The sequence below is a fragment of the Seriola aureovittata genome, chromosome 11 (assembly GCF_021018895.1).
Source record: "Seriola aureovittata isolate HTS-2021-v1 ecotype China chromosome 11, ASM2101889v1, whole genome shotgun sequence".
Taxonomy (NCBI): Eukaryota; Metazoa; Chordata; class Actinopteri; order Carangiformes; family Carangidae; genus Seriola; species Seriola aureovittata.
In genome coordinates this window covers 24792790-24818371 of record NC_079374.1, presented here as the reverse complement: position 1 = coordinate 24818371, position 25582 = coordinate 24792790, and the positions used below count along the sequence as shown (strand labels likewise).

Here is a 25582-nt window from a genome sequence, read left to right as displayed (position 1 = left end):
ATTATAGATAGATTATAACACAATTACACATCTCAGTTTCTCCAGTAAGAAAATATGACAGTGTGAGTATAACACCATCCGCCTTTTACCCCTTACGTAGTTGTGAGTCTGGATAAACCTTAACTCATTAGATTAAATTAGATTACATTAGATTACATTAGATTACATTAGATTAACTTTATTTATCCCACAACTGGGAAATTCATTTACCACAGCAGAAAAATAAACATCTATAGAATAAACATCTATGGAAATATACAACAAAAATATACCAAATATACACTAATAAATACAATATACACAATACACACGATATGTACATGAAAAAGTGCAAGTTTGCACATGGTCAGGAAGAGCAGGAGTTGTGGAGTCTGACAGCTGCTGGAATGAAGGACCTGCGGAACCTCTCCTTCTTACAGCGAGGATGTAAAAGTCTGCTGCTGAAGAAGCTACTCACAGACCCTACAGTGTCATGCAGAGGGTGAGAGTTATTGTTTATGATGGATGTCAGCTTAGCTAACATCCTCCTGTCACCTACTTCCTCGATAGAGTCTAGGGGGCAGCCCAGGACAGAGCCACTTGGAATAACAACTACATTGGAATAACACGCTGGACAGTTTAAAGCATCATGTATAATTCAGCCTTGTTTAAATAAAAGCCAAAAGTTGTGTACCTGAAAGATTGCAAAACAAAGTAAATAGTAGAAAATTATGAATAAAAAAGAAACACAAAATAATAAGTAAACTGCATGTGTGTGTTCCTGAATTCCACACAATATTGATATGATATTAAATTTAGATGGGGACTTTAAAAGGTTTCTCTACATTCAAGGAATTCCAAATGATATATGATATAATAGTGATATCACAAGATATAAAAATATCTAATGAGGTCAATAATGAGGTCACTATAAACTCTCCCCAGACTGTCCCGACACACTATACTGGACTATTACATCAAGGTTATGGGATCTACATTGTGTTTGACTGGCAGTATAAAGCCATTCAACGCAATGGTCTCGTCTATCTCTTTAAGAAACACAAGCCTGTTTTTGGAGCTGGCTGGTCATCATTAAAAATAGCAGAGGGAGTGTGAGAGAGTGCGATAGCCCATGCGGGAGCTGTGGTTTCTTGTTGAAACCAAAGCCCTGAACATGTATGGAGTCCCTTTCCAGAGGTTGATGCTGCATTCAAGTAGTTTGCGTAAAAAATCCTGACCCTGAAATTACAGACATTCAAATGTTTTTATTTTAGATTCAGTATCAGTCATTCCTCTTATTCCACTTTGTTAGGGTAAAGTGAAAAAACGAATTTACAATTTGATAAGAGTTGCTTTTAGACGTTTTATTACACACAGTGTTTGAAACCCATGATCAAAATATTCACACATTCTATCATTGTGTAATTTATGGATGGAATTAAAGTGAATTAAGTAAATTATTCCCCTTCTTGTTGGAGCCCCCAGGAACCCTTTCAAGGACCCCCTGGACTCTGGACCCCACTTCGAGAACCAGTGCCGTAGATACTGCTGATTTTCCATTGTGGGTCCTTGTGGATATGAGCTGCATTACTATAGTAAGCTATAAATCCGACATCACGTGAACGCACCTTGAATGTGTACAGGTTTTGAAGTTCTTGTCCCAGGTTCGGGTCTGTGAATCCGTCGCGTGGTGCTGCTAGATGAAAATGAAACCGTTTTAATTGTAGTGTAGTTACAATTAAAGTTTATATTATTAATGTGGGTGTTTATTTTATGTCTACAGAGTGACAGACAGGGGTGGGCTCGGTTTAAAAGGACCGCGTGAATCTATAGTGAGGGAGTCTGACTGAATATGTCAGTAAACGTCTCAGACACGCACGTGGGGCTGATGCCAGGCACAGTTTGAGCCAGACTCAGTCGCGAGCTGGTGCGCGTGGTTACAGGAAGAAGTGTTAAAACGGATGTATGACAATGACCCGTGTTGAGAGCGCGACCAGCCGCGGTTTGTTTCATCTCTTCGTCGTTTAACGTGACATTTTAGCGACACATGAGACCCAGTATTGCCCTGTCTCCGGCTCTGTTTGGATTACTCGGTCCGCTGCTGGACTGTTGAAGTGACTTTATCTGCGGCGAGTGGATAACTACTGTCTGAGAAAACATGGGGACCCAAGGCACAGGACGGAAAAGATCTACCAAGAAGGAGAGGTCGACGGCGGAGGACGATGCCCTAAATCTTATAGCGAGAGAGGTGAGCGTAGAATTTAGTCTAACGTCGAATAAGTCCTTCCTGTTGACTCTGAACAGAGTGAAGAAGGAGTCCATGAAGTGGTCTTCCTCCTCAGCCCACCTAAAGACCACCATGTACAGCCCTATGTAACATATGACCCCAATACCTACATTTTTGTTGCTAGTGACCGAAGTTTTTACAATTTCCACGTCTAAAATCATACATTTTTACAGGCTTTACTCAGTTAAACTCTAATTTCCATCACTATCTTTAGATAACCATACTTTTCGTGACTTTGGTTTGGCAACATTTAGTCATCATTTCTGAACATTCTGAACAAGTATGCCCCAAGTTTTTAGATTGATTTCCTGCCTTCCAGGTAACTCTTGGTTCTTTTTTTAAATATACTTTTTAAAAAAGTGGTTATCTGATATATACGAAAATATGAAAAGAACACCTGAATGGACCGTGTAAATAAAGGATTAGCCAATTAGTATGAACATAATAATAAATGTGTGCCTGTATAAATTGGGGGGAAACAATGATGAGAAAAGGCTGTCAAAAGAAATACTGTGATATGTTTTTTGCACATGCATCAAATCCTGGCTATGATAATTATTGTTTTATTGTAGAGAAAGATCTATCTGTTCTCCAGACTGTATGAATTGCAGTGCAGCAGCAGCAGTTCTGAAAAGCATGTCCCACAGCAGATTAAAATGGTTTAAATCTTTCATGTGCTAACCTGCTGGAGTTATTGTGCTTCCCCTCAATAATGCAGGTCTGGAAACTCTGTTGTTTCTAACAGGTGGTGAAGTCATGTTGTGACAGGTTTACACTGTTTCAAGGTTTCTAATCTCTGTATTATGATGAGTCTAGTGTGGCACAAATAATGCCTAGTGTGTCTCTGAAACTTAAGTCGCCCTGTTTGAAGTGTAATACCCTGCACGCTTTTGTCTACACTTGTGTGTCTGAGGTGTGAAACATCAACATTTCAGTGTAATTTTCAAAAAACAAAGCAAAACCTGACATTTATTATTATGAAGCAACATTTTGCCTCTACCTTTGAGGATATATTGATCCATATTTGAGAAATACTGGGCAATGAACAATAAATACATTTTTCCTTACTGCCAAAAATGCATTTCCAAATGATTTAGTGAGGATCCTGCTGCCTGTACTCAGAAATTTTTTTTTCATAAAAACATGAACTCTACTAATTCAGAGCAGCTCTGACAAGCTTTCTTCAGTTGGGAGGAAGTTGGGTCTGTGCTAACCCAACCCGGATGTTTCAACAAATTTGCATATCATTTTTAACTGTCACGCACACCCTGTGTAGTCATCACTTTTTTTTAGCTGTGAATGGCCGTGGTAACGGGCCTCAACACAGCAGAGGTCTGGCTGTTTTGCATGCACTCTTCTCTTTACTGCTTAGCTGACTATTTACACTGGAGTAGTGTGTCTGAGGTTGCACATTCCTGTAGCTGGTAATCGTTTCTTGTTGTAGTCTATTTGGAGTGGCAGGACTGTCACCTGGCTGAATATGAGGAGATGAGGAGTTTGCTCAGGCACAGTCAGCAGCAGCAGATAGATAATATCCAAACAGGAGATTCCCTGTGCTGGATGAATCCTCATCTGTTTCTAGTTGTACTGAGTCACAGCTCCAGCAATAAAACATTAAATGCTGCCAGTTCTGTGCAACAAAGAGAAAGTCTGTGCCTTTAAGTAGCATAGGGGTCAAGTCCCTCACTGGCAGTCCTCTGACAGGATGGTATGTCGGCCCTGATGAGTTGGCCCATTCTGAAAAAGAGTTTTAAAAATAGATGCTCCTGAAAGATCAGCTGTTGCTGCACCCCAGTTTTAGATTGGGTGGCTGTGGGTGGGGGATGGGGATGGAGCAGGAGGAGGAGGGATGTGGCTCACCAACTGGCCATTCTGCCAGAAAGAAAATGGAAAATCTGCTTGGAATTGATGGGCAGTGTTACAGTAAGTTAAAGTTTTGGTGCATCAGTGTCGCGTTGCTGTTCTCACTTCAGAGAAACTGCTAATGCTGTAACCTGGATCAAATGGGAGGAGACCACACAGCAGGAAAGAATGTCCTCACTGAATACCACAGTGTTAGTGATTCTGCACTTAAGGGAGTTGGTTCCCTACATCTGTCAAACAGTTTAAATCCACATTATAAACATTCATTTTTACTGCAGAATGAGGATGGCACACTGTGGATGAGCTCCGCTACTCTTAATGTGAAAAAGTTGGCCAATGTTATTAGATTACAATGAGTGATTGTAAAAATCATGAATATTTATCCTACGATCAAATTAATTCACAAATATTGTTTGGGCTTTAATTTTTGTAATGGAGGATGGCATTTGGCGGAGTTAATCTGACCTCTTCTGAAGCATTACATCATCATCCACCAACCAAAATGAGTTTCATTTTGATATTCTCTGACTCTGTAAAATTGAGTCCTATTTTATGACAAATAGAGGTAACCTCAGGGATAATTTATAATCTGATTTCACAAAGAATTAAGCATACAATAAATATTTGACCAAACCTTAGAGCCAAACACTCAGCGGGAGACTAATATTTCAAGAATTGACCGGGAACTGTAAGTGTTTTTAGCCCACTGATGTAATCAAGAAACCAGGTGGTAGCAGTGGTGAAGCGTCATGTATGGGTGCGCATTAAAGGCCCTTGCACACCCTCGAAAGTGTTTTGAATAATTATGGCTGATTAAACGAAGCTTTGAATCACCTGACATCACCAAACCTAATGAACTAATGACAATGTGAAAAGTGTGACAGACAGTATTTCAAAGTCGGTTACAGAAAGACAAGTACAGGTGTCAATAATAAAACAAATGATTGCTGAATTCCATGTAGCTGCATTAGACTCAGGGTCCTGGTGTTGTTCATGCTAGGCTCAGATGATATCCAAAATGTAATGTCTTGATACAGTCCAGCCCAAATAGCACAATATTATTGCAGGGGGGAGTCAGTCGTATCATTTTGTTGTTGTATCTCATGTTAAAGTTGTGTTTATTTTATTAGAATATATTTTTATATTGAGGTATTTTATGTTTCAGGTTTTTTTTTTTATAATATGTAATTGTATTCATGTATTTTATGTTTCAGGTAAAAGCGATATTGTCACGAAAAAGCTGTTTAAAGTTTTATTTGTCAAATGCCAAGGTACAAGATACAGTAAGCAAAGCAGTGAAATGACTGTTTATGATTATGAAAGATCGCATATGGCGGGAAAATTCGATATTATTATTATATTACTCGATATCAGTCAAGCCGAGTTCATGCTGGCTCACTGTCGCACTGTCATACCTTACATACAGGACACTTGAATAGAACAGAGCCGTCATTAACACTTGTGCTTTTACTACTGCAGAAGCACTAGCAGTTTAAAGCCAATAATTCCCAATAAAACTTAGAGGAAAATGCAGCCAGGAGAAGAAGAAGCCTATGCCAGGATTTGTTCAAATCTGCAACACCAACAGATTACAGCCACGAAACACACACTGACATATTGTTATCACTTCTAAACAAATTTTAAGTTTCCTGAGATAAGCAGTTAACATGATACTGTTAACACTGTTGCAGCATGGTTTTCTAGCAGCACAGTCAGTCACTTGTTCGCTTGTTTGGTTTCAGAGTCTTTTGGTTCCAGGAGCGATATCTGTTGATGTTTACCAAACCAGTCAGCTGTGTCGTTCACCCTGATGAGCAGTAGCCAGTTGTAACTTCTGGTTTTGGTTTATTTACCAACTGGTTTATCGTAAAGCTCTGAGCACAACGACGCAATTTAGTAAGAATGATCGAATAAAATCAAACGCCCACATGCTTGATTGTTCTGTTAGGTTGCTTGTGTTTGTTTAATGAAGGCTACACAGATGAACCACAAATCTCTAAATAGTCCGGTCTGATTGTTTCTGTAGTTGGAAAGTAAGAGTGAATAGTCCAAACAGGTTTTTGTCATCTGTTTTTAGCCCCTGTGTCTCTGGGACCGAGTTCTACAGCACAGAGACATAATGAGAGCGCATTAAACCTATACAAACACTTGGGCTAGGATGCTAAGATGTTGCTAACTAGCAACTAATTTAGCAGTTTAAGTAATGCTAACATTTTCATGCAGCCACTCACTAACTTTCACATTTCTCTATACGATACAGTTTGTTATCTAACATGTAAAATTAATTTACAAAAGGACAGACCTGAAATGATTGTTGCCAGGTGTCAAGCTGACATGAACCCACTGGAGAACAGATGATAATCTCTCACTGAGAAACATTAAACAACAAATAAAAAAAAATACAGAACAAAAAGTACAAAAGATAGTACAAAATATTCAGGAAAATTAAATAATAATGATTTAAAGGCTGTTTTTATAGACCTTTATGTCCACTAGAGAGCTATAGTTAATCATTGACGTGTATCATGTATCATGGAGATTTCCCCTCAGTTAGGTGTCAGGTATTGATTATCACAGTAGTGATAACAGTCCTGGAATTTGGCCCAAGGCAGACTCTTTCTTTCTTGGAAGCGTCTGGCTCAGATTCAGTCACAGTGTGTTTTACACCCAGAGATCACACCCAGATGTGTCACAGTGTAAATCTAGACGAGTGTGTTTGTGCGCACATACTTGGCCTGTGAATGTTGTTAAATTTAACTGGACAGCTTAAAGACTTATGTTCCTTAATTTCTCTCTATGTGTGCTGGAAAGTCGAAACAAGTGATATTTTAATGACAAATAGTAGATTACAGTCAAGGTAATTTATTACTCACACACACACACACACACACACACACACACATACACACACACACACACACACTTCACATAGAAAATACTCCCTTTCATGCTTTGAGCACTGGCAATAGGATTTCATGTATTTATGTAAAAGGCATTAAGAGTCATGTTTTGTTAATAATAGAGCAGCTTCAGATTGTATCATAGGTCAGATTCAACCTGACCTGGCCCACATTTGGGTCGTCGTCACACAGGCATATTGCATAGCCAGGCGTGGCATGAGAACCACATATTTGAAATCCATGTCCAGATGATGGTTTGAATCATAAAAACTATTTCATCAGACTTTATCCAACCATTTTACCATTTTGAATTAATTGTATTGGCTATATAAAGGCTTTGTTTGAGTCTGCGTCTGCCAGCTGTCAAAACTGCCCCATGGAGCTCTGTTAAAACAGCTCAATGTCTCCTTAAGTCTCACAGTGAAAAGTGAAAACCAGACAGCGCAGCATTCAGCAGCTTTGATTAATATGTTGGCAAGAAATTTTGATATCGAATTGCTTGGGTCAGGCCACAAAGGCAAGACAGGACATCTCTTTTTATGAGTGTATGCACAGTTCAGAATGATTTTGCAATTCTTTTGGCCTTGTCAGTTATTTAGTAAAGACTGTGGGGTGCTTTGGAGCAGAGCAAATACCATGCAATGTCTCCTGTTACATATTAATTGTTCGAGGTGATGGTGGAAATGTTTAGCCAATGTGTTGATCAGCTGATGTTGGCACTACAGAAATAAGGAAGGATTACCAGAAACAGTAAAGCTGGTTTTGTATATGAACTCCTGAGTTGCCCTTTCACTCATGCGGCACACAATCAGACAATCTCCATGTGAGACAGGTTGTCACTTACCGGAAATACTCTGTTTGGTTTAGGTGAGAGGTGGCACCAGAGTAAAGGGTAAAGGCTGCAGGAGTCGGGATAGAAACATGATCAACTTGCTCGCTCTCCGGACAATGACCTGCTCTATTCACACATTGGCTAAATCCTCCTCTGGGTGATGTCCAGCCTAGTTCAGGGTTGTGTTGTATGTGTGAAAGCAGCTTAAGAATCTTCTTCTAGTGAGTCCAAACAAATTTACAGTCTGGCTCAGTCTTTCCAGCTGTTTTAGCCACACTAGCGCCGTTGCTCTAAGAATCTCAGTGTCCTTAGCCACTACTGGATAGATTGCCTTGAAATTTCATGCAAACCTTCATGGTCCTCCAAGGATGGAGAGGGTGATTATAGTTATTTATATATAAATATATATAGTTTCTTAAATAGCAGAAGACAAAAAAGGACAGAAATGGTTGATGATTTGGTGGTTTAATTGATGAGTTAATTTGATAATATTCCCCTCAAAATCATTAATTGTAGGATTTCTGTAATTTTTTTAAGGATCCATAATTCTACATCCTTGTTGCTCAGTCCACAGCTCCTCAGGTTTGCTCAGGATAGTCTAGTTTGTCTGCACGAGTTAGAGAAGATGATCTAAACTGGGGATTAAGTCACCAGGTTGGTGCTGGGTGGCTGTCAGAAGCTCAGTGAAGCGGCGAAGAGAACTGAGTATTTAGAGCGGATTAGTCTGGGGCTTGACGGCGAGGAAGGGGAAGCCCACCACACAATCCCCTTTTCATTCTTACAGTCATCTTGTGAACGAGGCAGCAAGCCACAATCCCTCATTGCAGTCACAGCCAAGTTAATCTTTAACACAGGAAACAAGCAGTGACAGCAAACAAGTCAAATCTTCACTGAATAAATTGTGAAGTTTTGTAACTGTGTCCCATCCAATCTAAACACTCGACTTCATGTAGATGTAGATGTGCTGCTCTTCTAAACAAAGCATTTAGAGCTTTCTGCTTGTCCATCGAGGTGATTGTGCCACCCAGAATTTGACTACAACAGACTGAGGTTTTCCAGTGAACACCCATTATACCAAGAAGCACTTAAACAAGCATTACTGACCTAAACAATCACTTGTGTATTTCCTGATATGTGAATATACACAACCTGCTGGCTTCAGTTCGGCTTGGCTCGCCAGACTCATGTCTCCTTAAAAGGAAGTGGAGGCTCTGTGTGTCTTGGCTTCCTCTTGATGACATCATCACATGCACAGCCCGTTGCAGATTGTTATCACAAACTACTTCCTGTTTATTCACCATGGCTCAGTTTACTTCCAAAGCTTAGGGAACAGTGGAGGGTGGAGCTTGAGCTTCAGGTACACAGTAAATATCTTTATATAGAAAAGGCAGGGATCACAGTGACCAATCATCACACACTTTTCAATTGTCAGAAAAAGAGGAGTGGCTGTGATTCAGGAGGTAGAGCATGTCGTCCATTAATTGGAAGGTTGGCGATTCAATTCCCAGATCTTCCTGTCCATGAATGTCAAAGTGACCTTGGGCTGTATGAATTAGAGCTGATATGCATTATATGCAAAAGCAATCACATTGTGATTATTTTGAAAGATATTGCAATTGTGATACGAGTCATGGTTATAGTGGGTGTATAGTGATAGTATTAATTGTGCAGCCTCAGTATGAATGTATGTGTGAATGTGGCCTGTAGTATAATGCACTTTGCATGGCGATAAGATTACTATCGAGAGTCATTTTAGTCATTATATTATCAGAGAGGACACTACACAAAATAAACCTCAATTCATGACATTACATCAAAGTCACAAGGATCGATTCGTCCAAACTGCGTCAGTGAGTGCGTCATGAGCAAGACATGTAACCCTCCCCTACTTGGGTGTCACTGCCCAGAGGGAAGGAGTAACTATTGTTCACATGAATGTGTATGACTCCCTCAAAGTAGCACAGAATAAATCACCTTTTGGAAATGAACATGTCACAGAAATTTCTTTCTGCGACTACTCTCCTGTTGTTCACTGCGCTCACAGAGCTACATTGTGTAATTTCCTGTAAGTTCTTGCTGCTTACTCCCATCATGCTTCAGTAGCAGTAAGAGTTACAACATAAACTGTTGCCTGAAGGCCCATATTCAGGCTACAAGAAGCTTCCTATTACATCCACAAGGAAAAACAAGCAGGGCCCAACTATGTATATGCAACTGGAAACATGTGGGGAACATCAACCAAAAATATCTCAAATGGTGGTTGTACAGAATAGTACATCACAGTGTTCTAGTAAGACCCAGTCAGCATTAGACCACTTGGTATGTCCATGTTTGCGTCTCGGGAGACTCTTGAATTTTGGGGAAAACTTTGTGGTTGTATTGTATTTCTTCGCTGTTCAAACCTCGGCTGCCTCCGTTGTTTTATTTTTAGAAATGTCTGAAGTGTAATATTTATTTTATTCCTGGCCTGAAGTAGCCTGCACAGTTGCTAACCAGTTTGTTTGCAGTGCTGAGAGCTCCACAGCTGTTCCATGTGTTTGTGGTGCAGCCTGAGGTCAATGTGTGAGTGGAGGCAGGCAGGAGGACAGCAGCAGGAGCTCCTTGAGCAGTTAAAGGCATTTCATGCCAAAGTCAACTGGATACCACTGTTACCATTTCCACTAAAATGTCAGTAAACACTGTCCTGACTGTCCATTGAATATGTTCCTGAGAGAGGAAAAGTCTTCAGTTATTACCTGTATGCTCAGGGCAATTAGGATAACAAGTAGCTGTGAGGAAACGGTGAACCTCTAACCCTGGATTTCGCCTCACAGGCTGCATACAGCCTGCCCTAACTTATTGCTAGAGGTTGTTGGGTCCATATGTAGACTGAGGGAAGACCTGCAGACTCTACTTAGGGCTGAAAAATTGCATATTTTTGGCTGTAAAAATATATACAGTATGTATTTTTAGTTATAGCTGATACTAGGCAGTAAAGTACAGGGCTGTCTGTAGTAACACTGGCAATATTGGTCTCTTTCAAGAAAACCACTGTTGAACATAGCATTTGCTTATTTGATGCACTACCATTATTATGAAAAGCAAAGTGGCCAGTTTCATCATAATTTCTTATTTGATTTATTAATTTAAATGTAATGTTTTTTTTTTTTTTTCCAAAAAGATGCAGAGCCTGTTTTTGTTTTGTTGCGTCCCCCCAATCAAAGTATTAAAACCAAAAATATACCCTTGGATTTATCAAACACACACCAACAGCCTTTTTAGTTAGTTATTCTGTCCTTGAGTGACTTGAATCTTGTGTTTTACATTTTAGGACATCAATTTTTGTCTTCTGTGTTTGCTGACATATACTGATATATCATATATTGTTTGGATAGACTAATATTACCAACTATCCCAAGGTCCATTTATTAGTGTATTTTCAGCTCAGTTTTCTAAGGATGATAGAGTTTGCTCCTGAAAAAGCTATTAAGTGGACCTTGAGTGGGAATTGGTATTGGAATTAAAAATCTGGACTGAACTTTCATCCTCAACAGGGACGAGATGTTACTGTGACTATAGCTACTGACAAGTCAACACAGCCGTCTCCATTACAACTAAGCAAAATCCATCCACTGATAAAGATGTGAATCACTTGAGAAATGGGTTTTAGTTTGGATCGTGTTGTCAGCCTTTCATTTCCAAAGTTAAGAATGAACTTTGAGGCTTAAATTTTAGTGATTTTTTTTTTTTTCCTGTGAAAAAGTAAGAAATAAAAAAATCTGAAAAAATGTATATTACATTTTAATTGGGCTAATTTTACTGTATAAAATCTCAGCTTTCTGTTTTTTTATTTTGTTTTATTGTTTTTAAAAGAAATAAAGATTTTTAAGGTTTCATATCTGCTCCTTGTGAGAAAAAGACGTACGTTCAGTTGACTCATGTCTGTGGCAATATAATGAGCTGAGTCTTTTCACAGCCACTCCCTTTTAGGAAGCATCTGGGAGAAGTACAAGGTTCTGCAAAGAGGAACCTAACTTTTTTTTTTCTCCCCAGTCAGTCATCATCATCATCGGCTCGAAAATAAGCAAACTATGTGTGTGAATGAACTTATTGGTCCCACCCCATTTTAAACCCGGTCAAAGGCCCAGCTGGACAGAAATCTGAGTTATTCCTGTTTTCCCTCTTTGTCCACCCTGTCAGCACTCCTAGTCATTAAAATACCCGTCCATTTTGGTTGCTGAAGGCTGGCATTCAGGGCGTGGGAAATAAGCTCAGTGGAGATGGAGTCAGCGCAGGCGGGCATTTAGCACTGGTGGCACTTGAAGACCTTAGAGATTGTCAGTAGACACAAGGGATCAGGTTGACAGAAGCCAGACCAATCCAGCTGTCCTGTGCATGCACAGTGTAGGGTTGTGAAGTGCAATTTAAAACCATTTTATGTGTGATTAAACCATCTTTCAAATCATTCTGATGACACAAAGTTTTATTTACAGGAAGTTGGAAATGTTTTAATTCTTCTAGTGGCCTTTTTCCACATTAAAACATGTTAAAACATGATTAGATCCATATTTTTGAGTTGTGTACTCACATTATCAGTCATGTTTCCATCAATTTTCAAACCAGAGAAATCAGTGGTGTTAATCATGGTAACGTTTCATTTGGTGCTATGATCATGTGTCAGTGTTGTGGTTGCCTGACAGAAGCTCAAAATTGTCAATAAGTCACATTTTTAAGATACTTTTTTTACACCTTGGTTGCTTTCAACTATATTTCAACCAAATGAAGGATTTTATTCATCAGACATCTGGATCTGAAGTTATCAGAGAAAGAAGCTGAGTAGATGTTAGACAGTTCAGCTCTGAGACCTTCTCTTTATCTTTACCTTCTATATCTTTTTTTTTTCTATGTTTGTCAGCATGTGAACCATTTCAAAGGTTATATTTAAGTGATGTTTAATCTTGTTAGAGTCTCCATTATTATAATGAACTAGCTCATGGGCTCTCTGGAGAACTGTCACCCCTTGAAACTGTGCTGAAGTAGAACAGTTTTGATAGAACCCAAGCCCATGTAGGTCATTATAAATAGCTGTAAAGGATGAGGAAGGATAAAAAAAGATGTGTGATTCCGTTTTTTGCCCTAGTTAGATGCATCTTCCTACCTACAGGCACCTATAATATACATTCATTCATATACAACATATGTGGGAATACAAATGATCCAGTAATCCACTCGTTTAAATGACTGACATCATAATGGATTTTGATTACTGCAAGAGAGAATTTATTGTATTATAAACACCAAACATTTCTAGTCAGCTTGTTTTTTACATAGTCTGAAGTTAAATGAGCCCCGGTTCCTTTTTAACCATAAGCAACACTCCCGCCCAGCAATGCCGGCCCAGCAATCCCGGAAGGCAGCAATGTGTAAACGATGAAATCATTCACACCTCTCAGTTTTCATAGGGTTTTGAGGGGCTGCTACATTCAGATATTCAATAATTACCAGTGAAGTGTGTGTGTGATGTATAGGAGACAGGAGGGTCTTTTCAAATTACAGTAAATTGACTTTTCTTTACATGCTCAGTTTTCACACTTAAACTGACACAATAAACTAACTGCAGCGCCATACATCATAAACTGTACTATATACTATAGTAGAACAGCCTACCTTTCTTCACATAGTGGAGCTTTAGCTTTAAAATAATTATTTGTGGGTTTGGCTATGTTTGCATTGTATTCTTTTTATGTTCCCAGCCTTACTGTGAGGTATGTTACAGTTTCTTTTAACAGAAGATAATAGAATAGACCAGTGGTTCCCAACCTGTAGGCTGCAAAGGTAGTGCAATTTGGCCGAAAAATCTTTTGCAGAACAGTACAATTTTGGTGAAAAGATGTAATTATACATATATATATGTATGTATGTATGTATATATATCTATAGATAGATAGATATATATAGATATAAAATGTTTCTAAATGTTTTAAAACTAAATTATCGTTTTTTTTTTCTCTCTCTTGTATTAAGGCCTGTCATGTTGTCGCCTGCTGGACCACATCGTATACTTGTTTGCTATCTCAGTCTGATGACTGGAGAATCAAAATGGTTAGCTGGTCAGCAACAGGAAGAATAAAAAGGAAAGAGAGTCGAGAGACAGATGGTGACTCGACAAGTGATCTCTCCCCCGTCAAAAAAGAAGTATTGAGTTTCCCTGAAAGTTCAGTCAAATGTTCGATCGTCATCATTAAAATAAAAAAGTGCTCTTGCATCACATTATTTGGCCTGCGTATTGTTATGGTGTTAGATATGGGCTGCTGACATTTTTGAGATTTTCAAGTGGGTCATGAGTTGGAAAAGGTTAGGAACCTCTGTAATAGATGATGACAGTGTGTAAACATCAAGCGTGTCACATCAGTTTACTGTTTTTAGGTGGGGTTTACTGCAGCTGCGCAATTCAGAGTGCACAAGTAAGTTGTCGCTCACAGGAAAGTCTAAGTCAGTGTGATATGATTGTCTGCATGTCCTGGCACTTTATGTATTGTGTTGTGGTGCATTGTATGTGGTACTGTTTGTCCCACCCATTTAAAAAATGAAATTAAAAACAGCAGAAAGCAGATTAGTTTCTCCTCAAACTGATAAATAGTGCCTGTGTAGAGCCCATTTCTGTAAAAAGTCTATTTATGCTCTCACCTCTCATGTGGATGAAGTCAGTGTAGCTGGTTTTCTACACTGACGAGCTGTTTGAGTAAAAGCTCTTAACCCCTGAGCCTTTTGTTAGATGGAGTAAGTGTGTACCAGTGCTCCTTCCTTAGAGCAAAGTAGCCATGTTAATGGAGGTTTTCAAGAGCTGAAGTTATGTAGCTGGAGGGTCATGTTACTCCTCTGACACTGCAACTTTGTCACCCGTAGGGTCACGGAAGATAAAATGTGGTTTAAACGAGGTTCATTGTACATCTAAGCTTGATCGTAGATGCATCAGCCCAGGAACGGCATTAGATTTTAAGAGCTTTTTTTTTTTTTCTGCGTCTGCTAGCCATGCGCAAAAAATGTTAAGTATCACAAGGACAATGAGCAATCATTGACTTAGAGGAAATGCCATTCAAGCAGCCACTGAGTGAGCCACAGGGAGAACAGCCATTTCTGGAATATATCCTTCATCACTCTTATAACTGTGGTGAAGGGCTTTTTGGGAATTTTAAGTTGAGATGTTTTATTTTTATTGTGTGTTTTTATATAAGAATCAAAACAATATCTTTTTATAGCAGTGTCCTGGTACACATTCACACACATTCTTCGACAGGATGTTCCTGGTACACACAGTTTGCTGCAGGGTAAAAGGTTTCTCTACTGATGCAGCAACAAGCTGTTTAACATTTCAGGCCACTGTCATCCACCACTTGTCGTTCTCCACCTCTGCGACTTCTTAACAGCAGAATCATTCTGCAGACTTCACAGCTCCTAACTTCAATTCTGTAACTATAATGTACGAGAAACTACACACCCCACCCATTATTACAATTAGGTGTGGTCAGGTGTTGGTTGTTGTACTTGTGACCACACTGAACTGTGATGTATCATAGTGCTGACGGAGCAAGCAGCAACCACTAGATGACACCGCAAGTTAGAGGTGGTGCTTTATCATATTGTTTACATCAATACATGGCAGTCAACTCCATGACTGAGTGTTTCCACCTTGAACTGCAGTGAACCAATGGCAGTCTCATAAAAACAGATTCAGACAGCCAGGGTCACAAACCTAAGGAACCAATCCTGTCAACTTGTGGGGACGGGGGGTGGGGCTAAATAAACCTTAAACCTTGTCAGTACAGAGAGCTAACAAAAAACAAACAAAAAAAAAAAGATGCTAACTGCGCTAACTGTTCTGATCCGTCTGCTAGTCTCTGGTTCTGGTCTCAGACTCCTCCTCTGAGTCTGGGTCTGACTGAGGCTCAAACATGTGGCTGAGTCTCTCTGATGTTTCCTCCTCTAACCATCTTGATGCTCTCTGCTCTTTCACCTGTCCACCTGGAGGGAGCAGGTGGTGGGCGGGGCACAAGGCCTGATCCAGATTTCTCAATCAGGAAGTAAGAGTAGATGTGCCTCCAGCCCCTTTAAAGAGTTTTTAATTTACTTCTTATGTGTATTTTTAAATAGGTTAAAATGTGTCTGGAGAGGAACTTTAAGAAATAATACTCTAAAGGATCCACATCAAGATTGTTTAGCTATATTTTTTGTTGTACTACCCGCCGATATATCCCAAATATTTATATTAGTATCTGCCTCAACAATTCAGTATTGGTTAGCCACAGAAAACAACATCTTACCTCAGACATATCTTTGCATTTCTGTACTACAATTTCTTGATACTTATCAACCAGCATATACACCCAAACTGATTAAACCTTTGGTAGTTGTGGAGGCAGTTGTTTTGGACTATAATGCATTCATGACAAAGCGTTTCTAACATGAGGTCATGCCTTAATATTCAGAAATGTGTTTCAATGTCATGTGTTTATTTTAAGGCTATATCACTGTTATTTGGTTATTAACCAGGGTATAATTATTCTTAAAGTGTGAAAATACAATGTGAAAACATGGACCAAGGACTCGGTCAGCCATATTATATCTTGGGCAAGAGCTTGAAGTGAAATAGCAGAAAAAGATTTGAATGCTGACGTCAAGTTATCAAATCATCTGGTTAGTGTTCTGGAGATAAGCAGATTCTTTAGTTACTGGATCAGAACATGTTTTTATTTTTTCTTTAAAAAAATATATAAACAGGTTCAACTGAGTCATGAACATACTTTTCCTTTGAAACCAACTCTTTTCTTTGTGTTTTCCTGTTGCTCTGTCATGATGACTGACATTGGGGGGAACTGCATTAGAGCGGCAGTAGGAGGGATTACAGCGACCCCACCTAAGGCGAACAAGCTGCAGTTTCACATAGTGTCTACCACAAAGTTAGAGGAAGGAAATGCTTACACACACTCTGTATCGCACACACATACAGTACACGCTCTGAGAGAGGTCCTTTTAAGGAAAAGGCCCTGCTCTTGCCTGAGTGCTATGTGGAGCAAAGGCAATGCCCTCAAATACAGACATATAAATACATACACACATTTACACACTGTTGTTACTGCATGTCTGAAGGTCTTCACAGGATTGTGTATTTCTAAATACAATTCAGGAGATACAATCAGAGTTTAAAGGACACATGATATTCTGTGTTTATAGACACTGGTAATCCAGTCTAGTGTGACACACTGCAGTGTCAGGCCTGTGCAGACTGGAAATCACCAGCTCTGATATGAATCTTTACTTGTATAACTGATTTTTTTAGGATCATTTGTACAACACTGCACCTTTCAATTAAGGATCCATTTATTCTTTGTGATTTGTCAGCTGGTAATTTAACATCTGGTACATTTACCTCCCAACAATGTGCCGCAGATTTCACCTCTTACAAGAACTCTGTCGAGGAACTGGACCACTGCTCACACGCTTGTTCAGCATTTACAGATTTTTTAGATGTGTGCCATCTGAGTCTGACTAAATTGGCTGCTGTCTCACTTCTCTTTTTCTATTTTCTTTCTCTCCATGTTTCTATTTCTCTCTCTATCCGCCCCGTCAGGCCGAAGCCAGGCTGGCAGCAAAGAGGGCAGCCAGGGCAGAAGCCAGAGAGATCCGCATGAAGGAGCTGGAGCGACAACAGAAAGAGGTATACAAGTCAAAACACGCAACCACTTTTAAAAGGTCCCATATATTACACTTTTCCAGTGTTTAATCAGAAATGTTGATCCATTAGAAGATATATTTGTGGTTTTGAGAACCAAAATAACTCAATGTAGTTTTACATCTACTCTCTAAGGCTTCTCTCTGGAGCTCTAGTAACAACAGGTCAGTGAGGCTCAGTGTCTGAACACAGGCTGTGTGCATTTCTCTGTGGACTGAGCGCTTTGATACTTTGACAGTATTAATATAGAACCTAGACCTGATCTATAATCAAACTACACATGTACATCTGTATTTATACTATATGGACCGTTAAAAAATGTTTTGAGGAGCGTTTTATCCATGTATCACTTCATGTCTTGGTACTTACTGTATAATAAACCTTAAACAGCTCAACTTTGGTGGACTTTACAATACATTATTACATTCATGTTTGTGCTATTGTATGCTGCACAGATTGGTAATACATGACCCTAAATAACGAGGGGATTTCAGAAGTCTTGTTAATTCTCTGTTGGCAGTTTGGACCTAAAGCATTTCCTGTCAACGCTGCCTTATGCTGGTAAGCTGCGACTCTTTGATCCTGTGGGTCACAGGTCAGCGGTGAAAACACGGTGCTAAAACCGCTGCTTTGAACAGAGATGTTTAGGTTAGAAAGTGCAAGAAAGTAAGTAAATAAGAAGAAAAACATTAGGTACAAAGTCAGGACCAACTAATAAAACGCACACTTCCTGATAAATCAGGTCTTGACTAAAGTGTCATGACGAATCCTGTGAATTTATTTCAATAACTGTTGCTGCAAAAATCTTATTCATAAGATGCCAGATGAACTTCTTAGAGACTGTGTTAACGATGCAGAAAAAGATCAAAGACACAGTTTTACTCCACATACAACATTTCTAATAATAAAAAAGAGCATCCCTGAGGGAAGTGACCAGTAAATGTGTATGTTTTTTACAGTGTAGGTTCCTCACAGCATGGTGAGGATTAACACACAGTCCGCCAAAGCAATGAGCAGAAAGTCCTTAAAGAGGCTCACTAATTACTCTTTCAAGAGGGGTTTGAACCTTTTCCAGTTAATATTAGGCCAAATTCACAAAAATCTTCTAAGACTTTAAATGGAAACTTTTCAAGTCACACACTTATTTAGAACTAAACTTTCACCACTTCCCTCAAACCAAAACACTTCCTGTTATCTGTAATGTACATGTTTGTTTTAGGAGAAGGTTTTTTTTTCAGTATGGACAAAAATAATTGTTTTAATATAGTTCTTTTTATGTTGCCCTGTCTCTTTGGGTAACTACATTATATACTGTACAATACATAATGTAGCTGTACTACTCATATTTACTCCGCTGGTTAGTAGTTGATGCTTCTGACTCTGATTCCCTTCAGAAATTAATCAGTATGCTCTGCTGTGGACAGTAGGTATTAAATGTGATATTTATATATAATAATAATAATATTATTAAGTCCTTGTTTGCCAATAAGTAGCGCCAAAGTTATACACCATAGACAAAATACAAAGACCGAAGAGCCCTCAGCATCTAGCACCTCCAGAGTCAGTGTTGGCACCATATTCAGATTTGTGTTGAACCAGGTGCACAGCTGAGAAGTCTGTGTGTGTGGTTGTGTGTTTGAATTGCAGATCAGTGGTGTGTTAGTTGTGTTTTTCTTTCTGTGGTTTAGCACCTCTGATTTGTACTGCAGGGAGGCAAACTTTTCCTGGCTCCCTATTCTTAACCTGGAGGTAATCCCGTGCACACAAACAGACTTCTGTCACTCACCTGTTGAGACTGAACTTTTAAAGGTTGCCCAACATCTGTGTCCAGAGTTTGATTTTGAAGTTAAGGCTCATGAAGCTGTGAATACATGCAACTCAGGTGGCCCTCAACTGGGACCCCCTCCCTTCTTAATAACTGAGTAATGTGTCTTGTTGTTAGTGTGATGGTTCGGACAAAAATAGTCCTCTGCTAGGGGTCGGCAAAACGGATAAAATCATCAAAATATATGTAAAGTTTTGTCATGATATTGATATATAATGCTGCAAGTTTCATTTCATTTATTTATTTTCACACATAAAACTTTACAATTACATTGTATATATATATATATATATTTCTATGAGGAGCATGTGCATGTGAGAAAAGAAACCCACCAAGGGCTTATGTTAAAACCTCATCTCAATGTAGCAATTTTAGATCATACAAAGAGATAATAATAATAATAATAATAAGTACTATAACAATACTAACAAACAATTAGAAAAAAAACACCCTGATTCCCATCTAAGTGCTTATTAATGCCTCTTTTAATTTAAGTTGGTACATCTCAATCGCATTATTGAAGAAATACAACCAGAGATAATTAAAGGGATTGTTAGTTTAGTTAAAGCAAGATTTTTTAACTTCTCACAATATATAGTCATGTTGCCCAACCCCATTCTCTCTCTTGATCACTTTCCGTCCCAGTGATCTGTTTAACAAAGATTTTTTTACCTGACACTAAAATAAACTCTTTTCCCATTAAGGTTTACTGGGATAATCAGCCAATTCAGGCCACATTTAGTAATTCAGCAATCAAAACACAGGTGGTGAGCCCAAACAACTACAGTGTGCACACAATCATACGCACTTGATTAACAGGCATTGTTAAGCTGAGTCTGGTGTGTGTGTGTGTGTGTGTGTGTGTGTGTGTGTGTGTGTGTGTGTGTGTGTGTGTGTGTGTCTTTAAACCCTTTAGCTGAGTTCTAAAGTAGCTTAGCAGGCTGCGCTCCTTGGTCCAGGCTCCAGTGGAGCAGTTGTTGTTGTTGCGGTGTTGTTGACATGAGGGATGGGTCGCTGCGCTCACAGACACCTTCGGGACGTTTGGATGTTTTCTCGCACACTGAAGACAGAACTTAAAGGTGGATTACTTGCTTTATAGCAGAAGCGTATGGTTGCCTCGCTTGTTCTGAGCTGAAATCTCAGTGCTGCGTCCCGCTGTGATCTTACCCACATGACCGGCTGCGGTCTCACCTGCTGACTGCTGAAGGATGCGACCTTTCCTGGTACCCTGAGGGCAGCAGGACGGCCGGGCGTCGGCTGGCAGGGAGGGGGCTGAGGGCTGCCCTCACCGGGCGCCCAGGAACCCCTCCGATCAAGAGGGGGAGCTCGGTGAGTTGAACAGAATGGTGGCAAACGTAAGCAGATTGTGTAACCCGTTTGATGAATGGGCTTATGACGGTGCCTGGCTCAGTTGCTAATTGGGTGTCCAGACACATAAGTAGTATGCAAGATTCCTCCAGTCAGTTATTAATCTGTTCTGTACTGTGCAATGATCATTTGTGCCATATGATGCTCTGGTGCATCTTGATCTTCATATTTTGCAGTTGTCGGTATAAGTGGAAACAACATATTTTGCTTTTTAGCAGCTAGAAAGATGTGAGCAGAGAGAGTTGGCAGGTCAGGGGACATGCAGCACAGGTAGACGCATCGATTGAAGTTGCTATGCATCTGTCTGTGTTAACTATTAGTGCACACGGTGTGTTTTTTTTTCCTTCTGGTAATGGAACAATAGGGATTTTTAATGGGAATATATATAAAATATGAAATGATGAAATACATTATTCCTGCACGGATAACAGCTGTAATGTATCGGTGCTTCCTGGCATCTCCCTTCATTTATGGTGTGATATTTTACTGATAAGTCTGACTTCTGAATCTCAAAGTCACCTTCTTGGAAGTGACGACTTAGTTTGTCTAAGTCAGCTGTAGTAAGAGGTCGTCAGTGCGAGACCTTCCGTGACCTTTCATCTCAAATGAACCTATAAATTAAGAACAGTGGATAAGCCGTCTCCCATTGATTATCTGGGATTGCTGCTGTTGCTGGAGTGATGCGCTGGACAAAGAGGTCAGCCGCAAATCGATTTCTGAAAGCCTGAATCACAAAGCAGGAAATCTGTATATTGGGCAAGCACACACGGAGACAGTGGCGGTAAATCTGGATTAAAGCACTGGGGCGATGGGATGGAAAGTGAGGACAGTGAGGGTGGGGTGTGTTTTCAGTCTGTGTTGTGTTTGGTCAGAGGCATGAGATACAGAAGAAATTTTATTTTAAAAGCATGTGTCTGAAATAGTAAATGAAGCTGCAGAGAAAGAAGTGGTGGTTGATTATTGTATTAACAGAAATTAATTTTATTTATTATCTGTTATGATGACCTGAAGTAGCTTTGATGGATTTAAGCGCAGGTCAATCACAAAGACAAGAATTTGGATGCTGCAGCTGATTTCATTTGTTTACTTCAGCTCCTGCAGGTGAGTGAAGGATGAGTCCGCCCTATTCTCCCGTGCTGTGGCATTTCTTCAATTTCTTTAATTATCTGTTTATGTCGATCATAAAATGTTTGGAAAACTGATTGTCGATGTATCAGTGAAAAGAGATCTCTGATGAGGCTCCTCTTGTTGATCATCAGCCTACATTTCCTGTTTAGAGAACACAGATTTTGGTTCAGTACCAGGATCTGTCAGTCACAGGGACATAGACCTCAAAGTGACACTGCAGCTGAAACCAACCATAAGGAACCATGGGAAAATGCCTGGTCATGCTAAGTGTAAGAGGTCTTTAAATCTCCAGTGAACTTGTGTTCTCGGGTCTATCACGTCTGGTCCTGCCGTGCAGGGGGGTACTTCACATTCCTGAGCTCCTCATGTTTTTTTTTCTTCTTCTTCTTCTTGCATGTCTTTCTGTGACGACCGCTGACTTTCCAATAGCACATAACTTCATATCTTTCTCCATCACATCTCATTTTTGTGGCTGATTCTATTTTTTTCCTGTTTTCATGTTCCAATCTCTTTCCTCTACCCCTCCTCGGTGTCGGTGTGTAGATCTTTCAGGTGCAGAAGGTAGGCCTCCTCTTTCCCACCTCAGACAGTATTTGATTTAACCTTGGTTATGTAATAATCCAACGCATATGCTTCAAATTTTGCCCAAAGAAAATAATGGAAGACTATTACCTGTGGGGTTTTTCTGAACTGTATTTCTCTCCTATTTCTGTGCCCTCATTTCTTGTCTCTTCTTAGAAGTATTATGGCTTGAACACCAAATACGATGACCGTGCGGACAACAAATGGGAAAATATTGAACAATGGATGGTACAGTTTCTGTGCTGTGATAGCAACACTTAAAACAAACCTTGTACTAAACACTATGCATGTGTTTGTTGGAGGTTTTTACAGTGCGCTGAGTTTGCTTTTGAATTCCTGTCAAGCCTTTTTAGAAAATAACAGATTATAATGAATCAAAGCTTTGGCCATTAATGATAATCCACTTAGTGGAAGGAGCAGGGAGCCCATTTGGCTTTGAATCAGCATGACCATCTGCCCTGTCGTGTGAGACTGCATGGGATTTACTGTGTTGAATGCACCGGTTTAATTACTTGGTTTGAATCGTCCCATATTATAAGAGACGTTCGAACCAACAGTGAGGATACCTAATGTGTGTGTGTGTGTGTCTACTTTGACTAACGTGGTGTGTTTTTGACTGAAATAATTCACTGACACTGAGAGGTGATGAGATTTTGCTGCAGTTTGAAGTGACAACAGAGATTTTGAGTTTCTTGCCGTGTTTTTGTAGCTAACTGAGTGTGTCAGTGGTTTCTTGGATGGATTACCGGTTGAATGTGATAATCTTAAGAACATTCATGGCTGCCTCTGTGAGAGTCCTTTACATCAGGCCATGGGAAAAAAATCTATATTTTTCAGTGCCTTGGTATAAAATGTGTGCAACACAAATGGATTCAAATGAAACCAAAAGCAGGTGATGTATCCTGGTTCACCTCAAACTGTTTTACTTCATGTGATGTCGTAGCATTTTATCTAATCTGAATCCAGATCTGCTCATGAAATCTGGATCCTTTCAGATCCCTTATCTTTCTGTCTTGTTAGGTAGTTTGTTTGGTGGGAACGTCTCTACTGACTCTGTTTCACCTAATCCACAGAGACTCCACTGTGCTGACAGGGTGCTCTGTTACATTCATTAACCCTGTCCTGACACCCGGTCTTCACTGTGCTGCAGCTGCAGAAGCTGCTGTAGAAGCTAAAGTAAAAACAACACAGTGATAAGAAACAATAATACTAATTTGCTTCATCATTAAGCAAATATCAACTAAATAAGTTCCAGATTTTTCTGCCTGCAAGATTCACTTAACATTATTATTACATGACAGGCGACCGAATCTGATGGGTGACAGAATATAGTGTAACACTGGTTGTCCTTCTTAAGTTAACAATTCCATGTTCTTATTTTAACATGATGGGCGGTAGATAAATATTTAACCCTCCCACAAATATTGCATTTTGAAGTTGCTTGATTTAGGTGAATTGTATCCACACTTTGGATCGTTGGCCATGTTCAGTTTGTCAATTTCCTTAACAACAGTGTTGCTGAGTTACCACATGTTTCTAAACATTACCAGTTTTTTGTTCTTTGCAGACACCTGTAGTGTCAGTGCTGTCAGAACCCATACCATAAATGTACATGTGGACATTCCTGCCTAATATTACATCTTATTGGTCGAGATCATTACAGTACATCACAGTATCATGGTCCTAAAAGAAAATTCAAACAATAGATTTCCAGTGACTTAAAAACATTTGTCTTGGGGCTGGAATGTAAACACAAACTCCCTGGACCAGCAGTTATCTTCCTCATCCATCTGTTTCATTGGCCTTTGACATTTCTCTCTTCCTTCACACTGTTCTCTCTTCTTCATCCCCTCTCCTCTTCATCTTTACATCCAGGAGGACAGTGAGAGATACTCACGTTCTTCACAGATACACATGGTTTGTAGCCTTCCCTCTGTTTCCATCTCCTCATGCATTTCCTCTGTGCTGTGATCTGTCTTCCATCACATGGAAAAAGACAACAGGAAGAAACTAGTTAGTTAATTTCAGACTGACAGATTCAGCTGTATGGTGTCATAAAAACATATAGTAAGGAAATATATATTGTAATTTCTCACTGAATAGTGGCTGTTATTTAAAAGGGTCCTGTATTTGGAAAATGCGTATATTTAAGCAACAGGCCTTAATCACTAGTTTTCCTTGTTTTATTTCATCACATAGTAGTAAGAGGTGTCTCTGTTTTCTAATGTGCTTAATTTGCTCTTAATGCTGTTTACTATAAATATAAACTCAGAACGTCTTCTTGTTCACCTGCTGTCTTGATAATAATTCAGGATAATCTATATTTTCATAGCAACAATTCCATCAGTGCAACATAAATGAAGTTATTTTATGCAAACAAATTAGCAGGAAGAGTTGAGTTTCATTGACTTTAGCTTGACAACAATTAAAAACACGGAAATGGGTGATGAGAATTAGTGTAAAAAATATATTTGTTAAAAAGAAACTATGCTGGATTTATTATTCTATGTTCTGATATGTATGTGTCTCTATAGTACAGGAATTGTTTTTTTTATCTGGCCTTTATTAGTGATGTACCTGAGCTAGCCAGGGTAACAGACTCAGACAGTCTTTGACTACTGGCTTTTATTTAAGGAAGTATGTATTACAAAGCACTGAAGGAAATCATAATTGTTTTTTTAAATACCACTGTAATTGTAATAAAGATCTTTTTGACCTTAAGTACGTGATTTCAACAACAACAAAGGTCACAAAGAACAATCTTAGAATGAACCACTCCTGTCCGAATCCACTGTTCAAATGTCATTGTTGATGTTCCTCATACACTGTGTTCTGTTGCAAAGCTCTAACCATCCATTTCAATCTCTTGCTCTCTCACACAGCTCTCAGACGACGATGAGCGGATGTCAGTGGGAAGCCGGGGCAGTGTCAGGGTCAGTATGATTCAAACAGCACATGCAACAAAAATCCAAAACCTCTCTTCAAACCTTTTTCTTTTTTTTCTTTTTTTGTTCCTGTCACACATTATCAAGCACAACTTTTGCTTTTTGAATGACAAAGAATGGACCTCCTCCTCCTAGTGTGTCTGTCCTTGATAACATAACAAGGT

The 25582-nt window shown here is 39.4% G+C and overlaps 1 protein-coding gene across 1 annotated transcript in view; it reads left to right on the top strand.

Annotated features, from left to right (window-relative positions):
• Positions 1–1504: 1504 nt before the first annotated feature.
• lrrfip1a (leucine rich repeat (in FLII) interacting protein 1a) overlaps positions 1505–25582 on the top strand; it is a 43813-nt gene continuing 19735 nt past the window's right edge. Inside the window, 6 exon segments of the mRNA XM_056388551.1 lie at positions 1505–2227; positions 17469–17555; positions 22435–22452; positions 22630–22701; positions 24349–24390; positions 25356–25406. Of these exon segments, the coding sequence (XP_056244526.1) occupies positions 2138–2227; positions 17469–17555; positions 22435–22452; positions 22630–22701; positions 24349–24390; positions 25356–25406 (360 nt within the window). The 5' untranslated portion in view covers positions 1505–2137.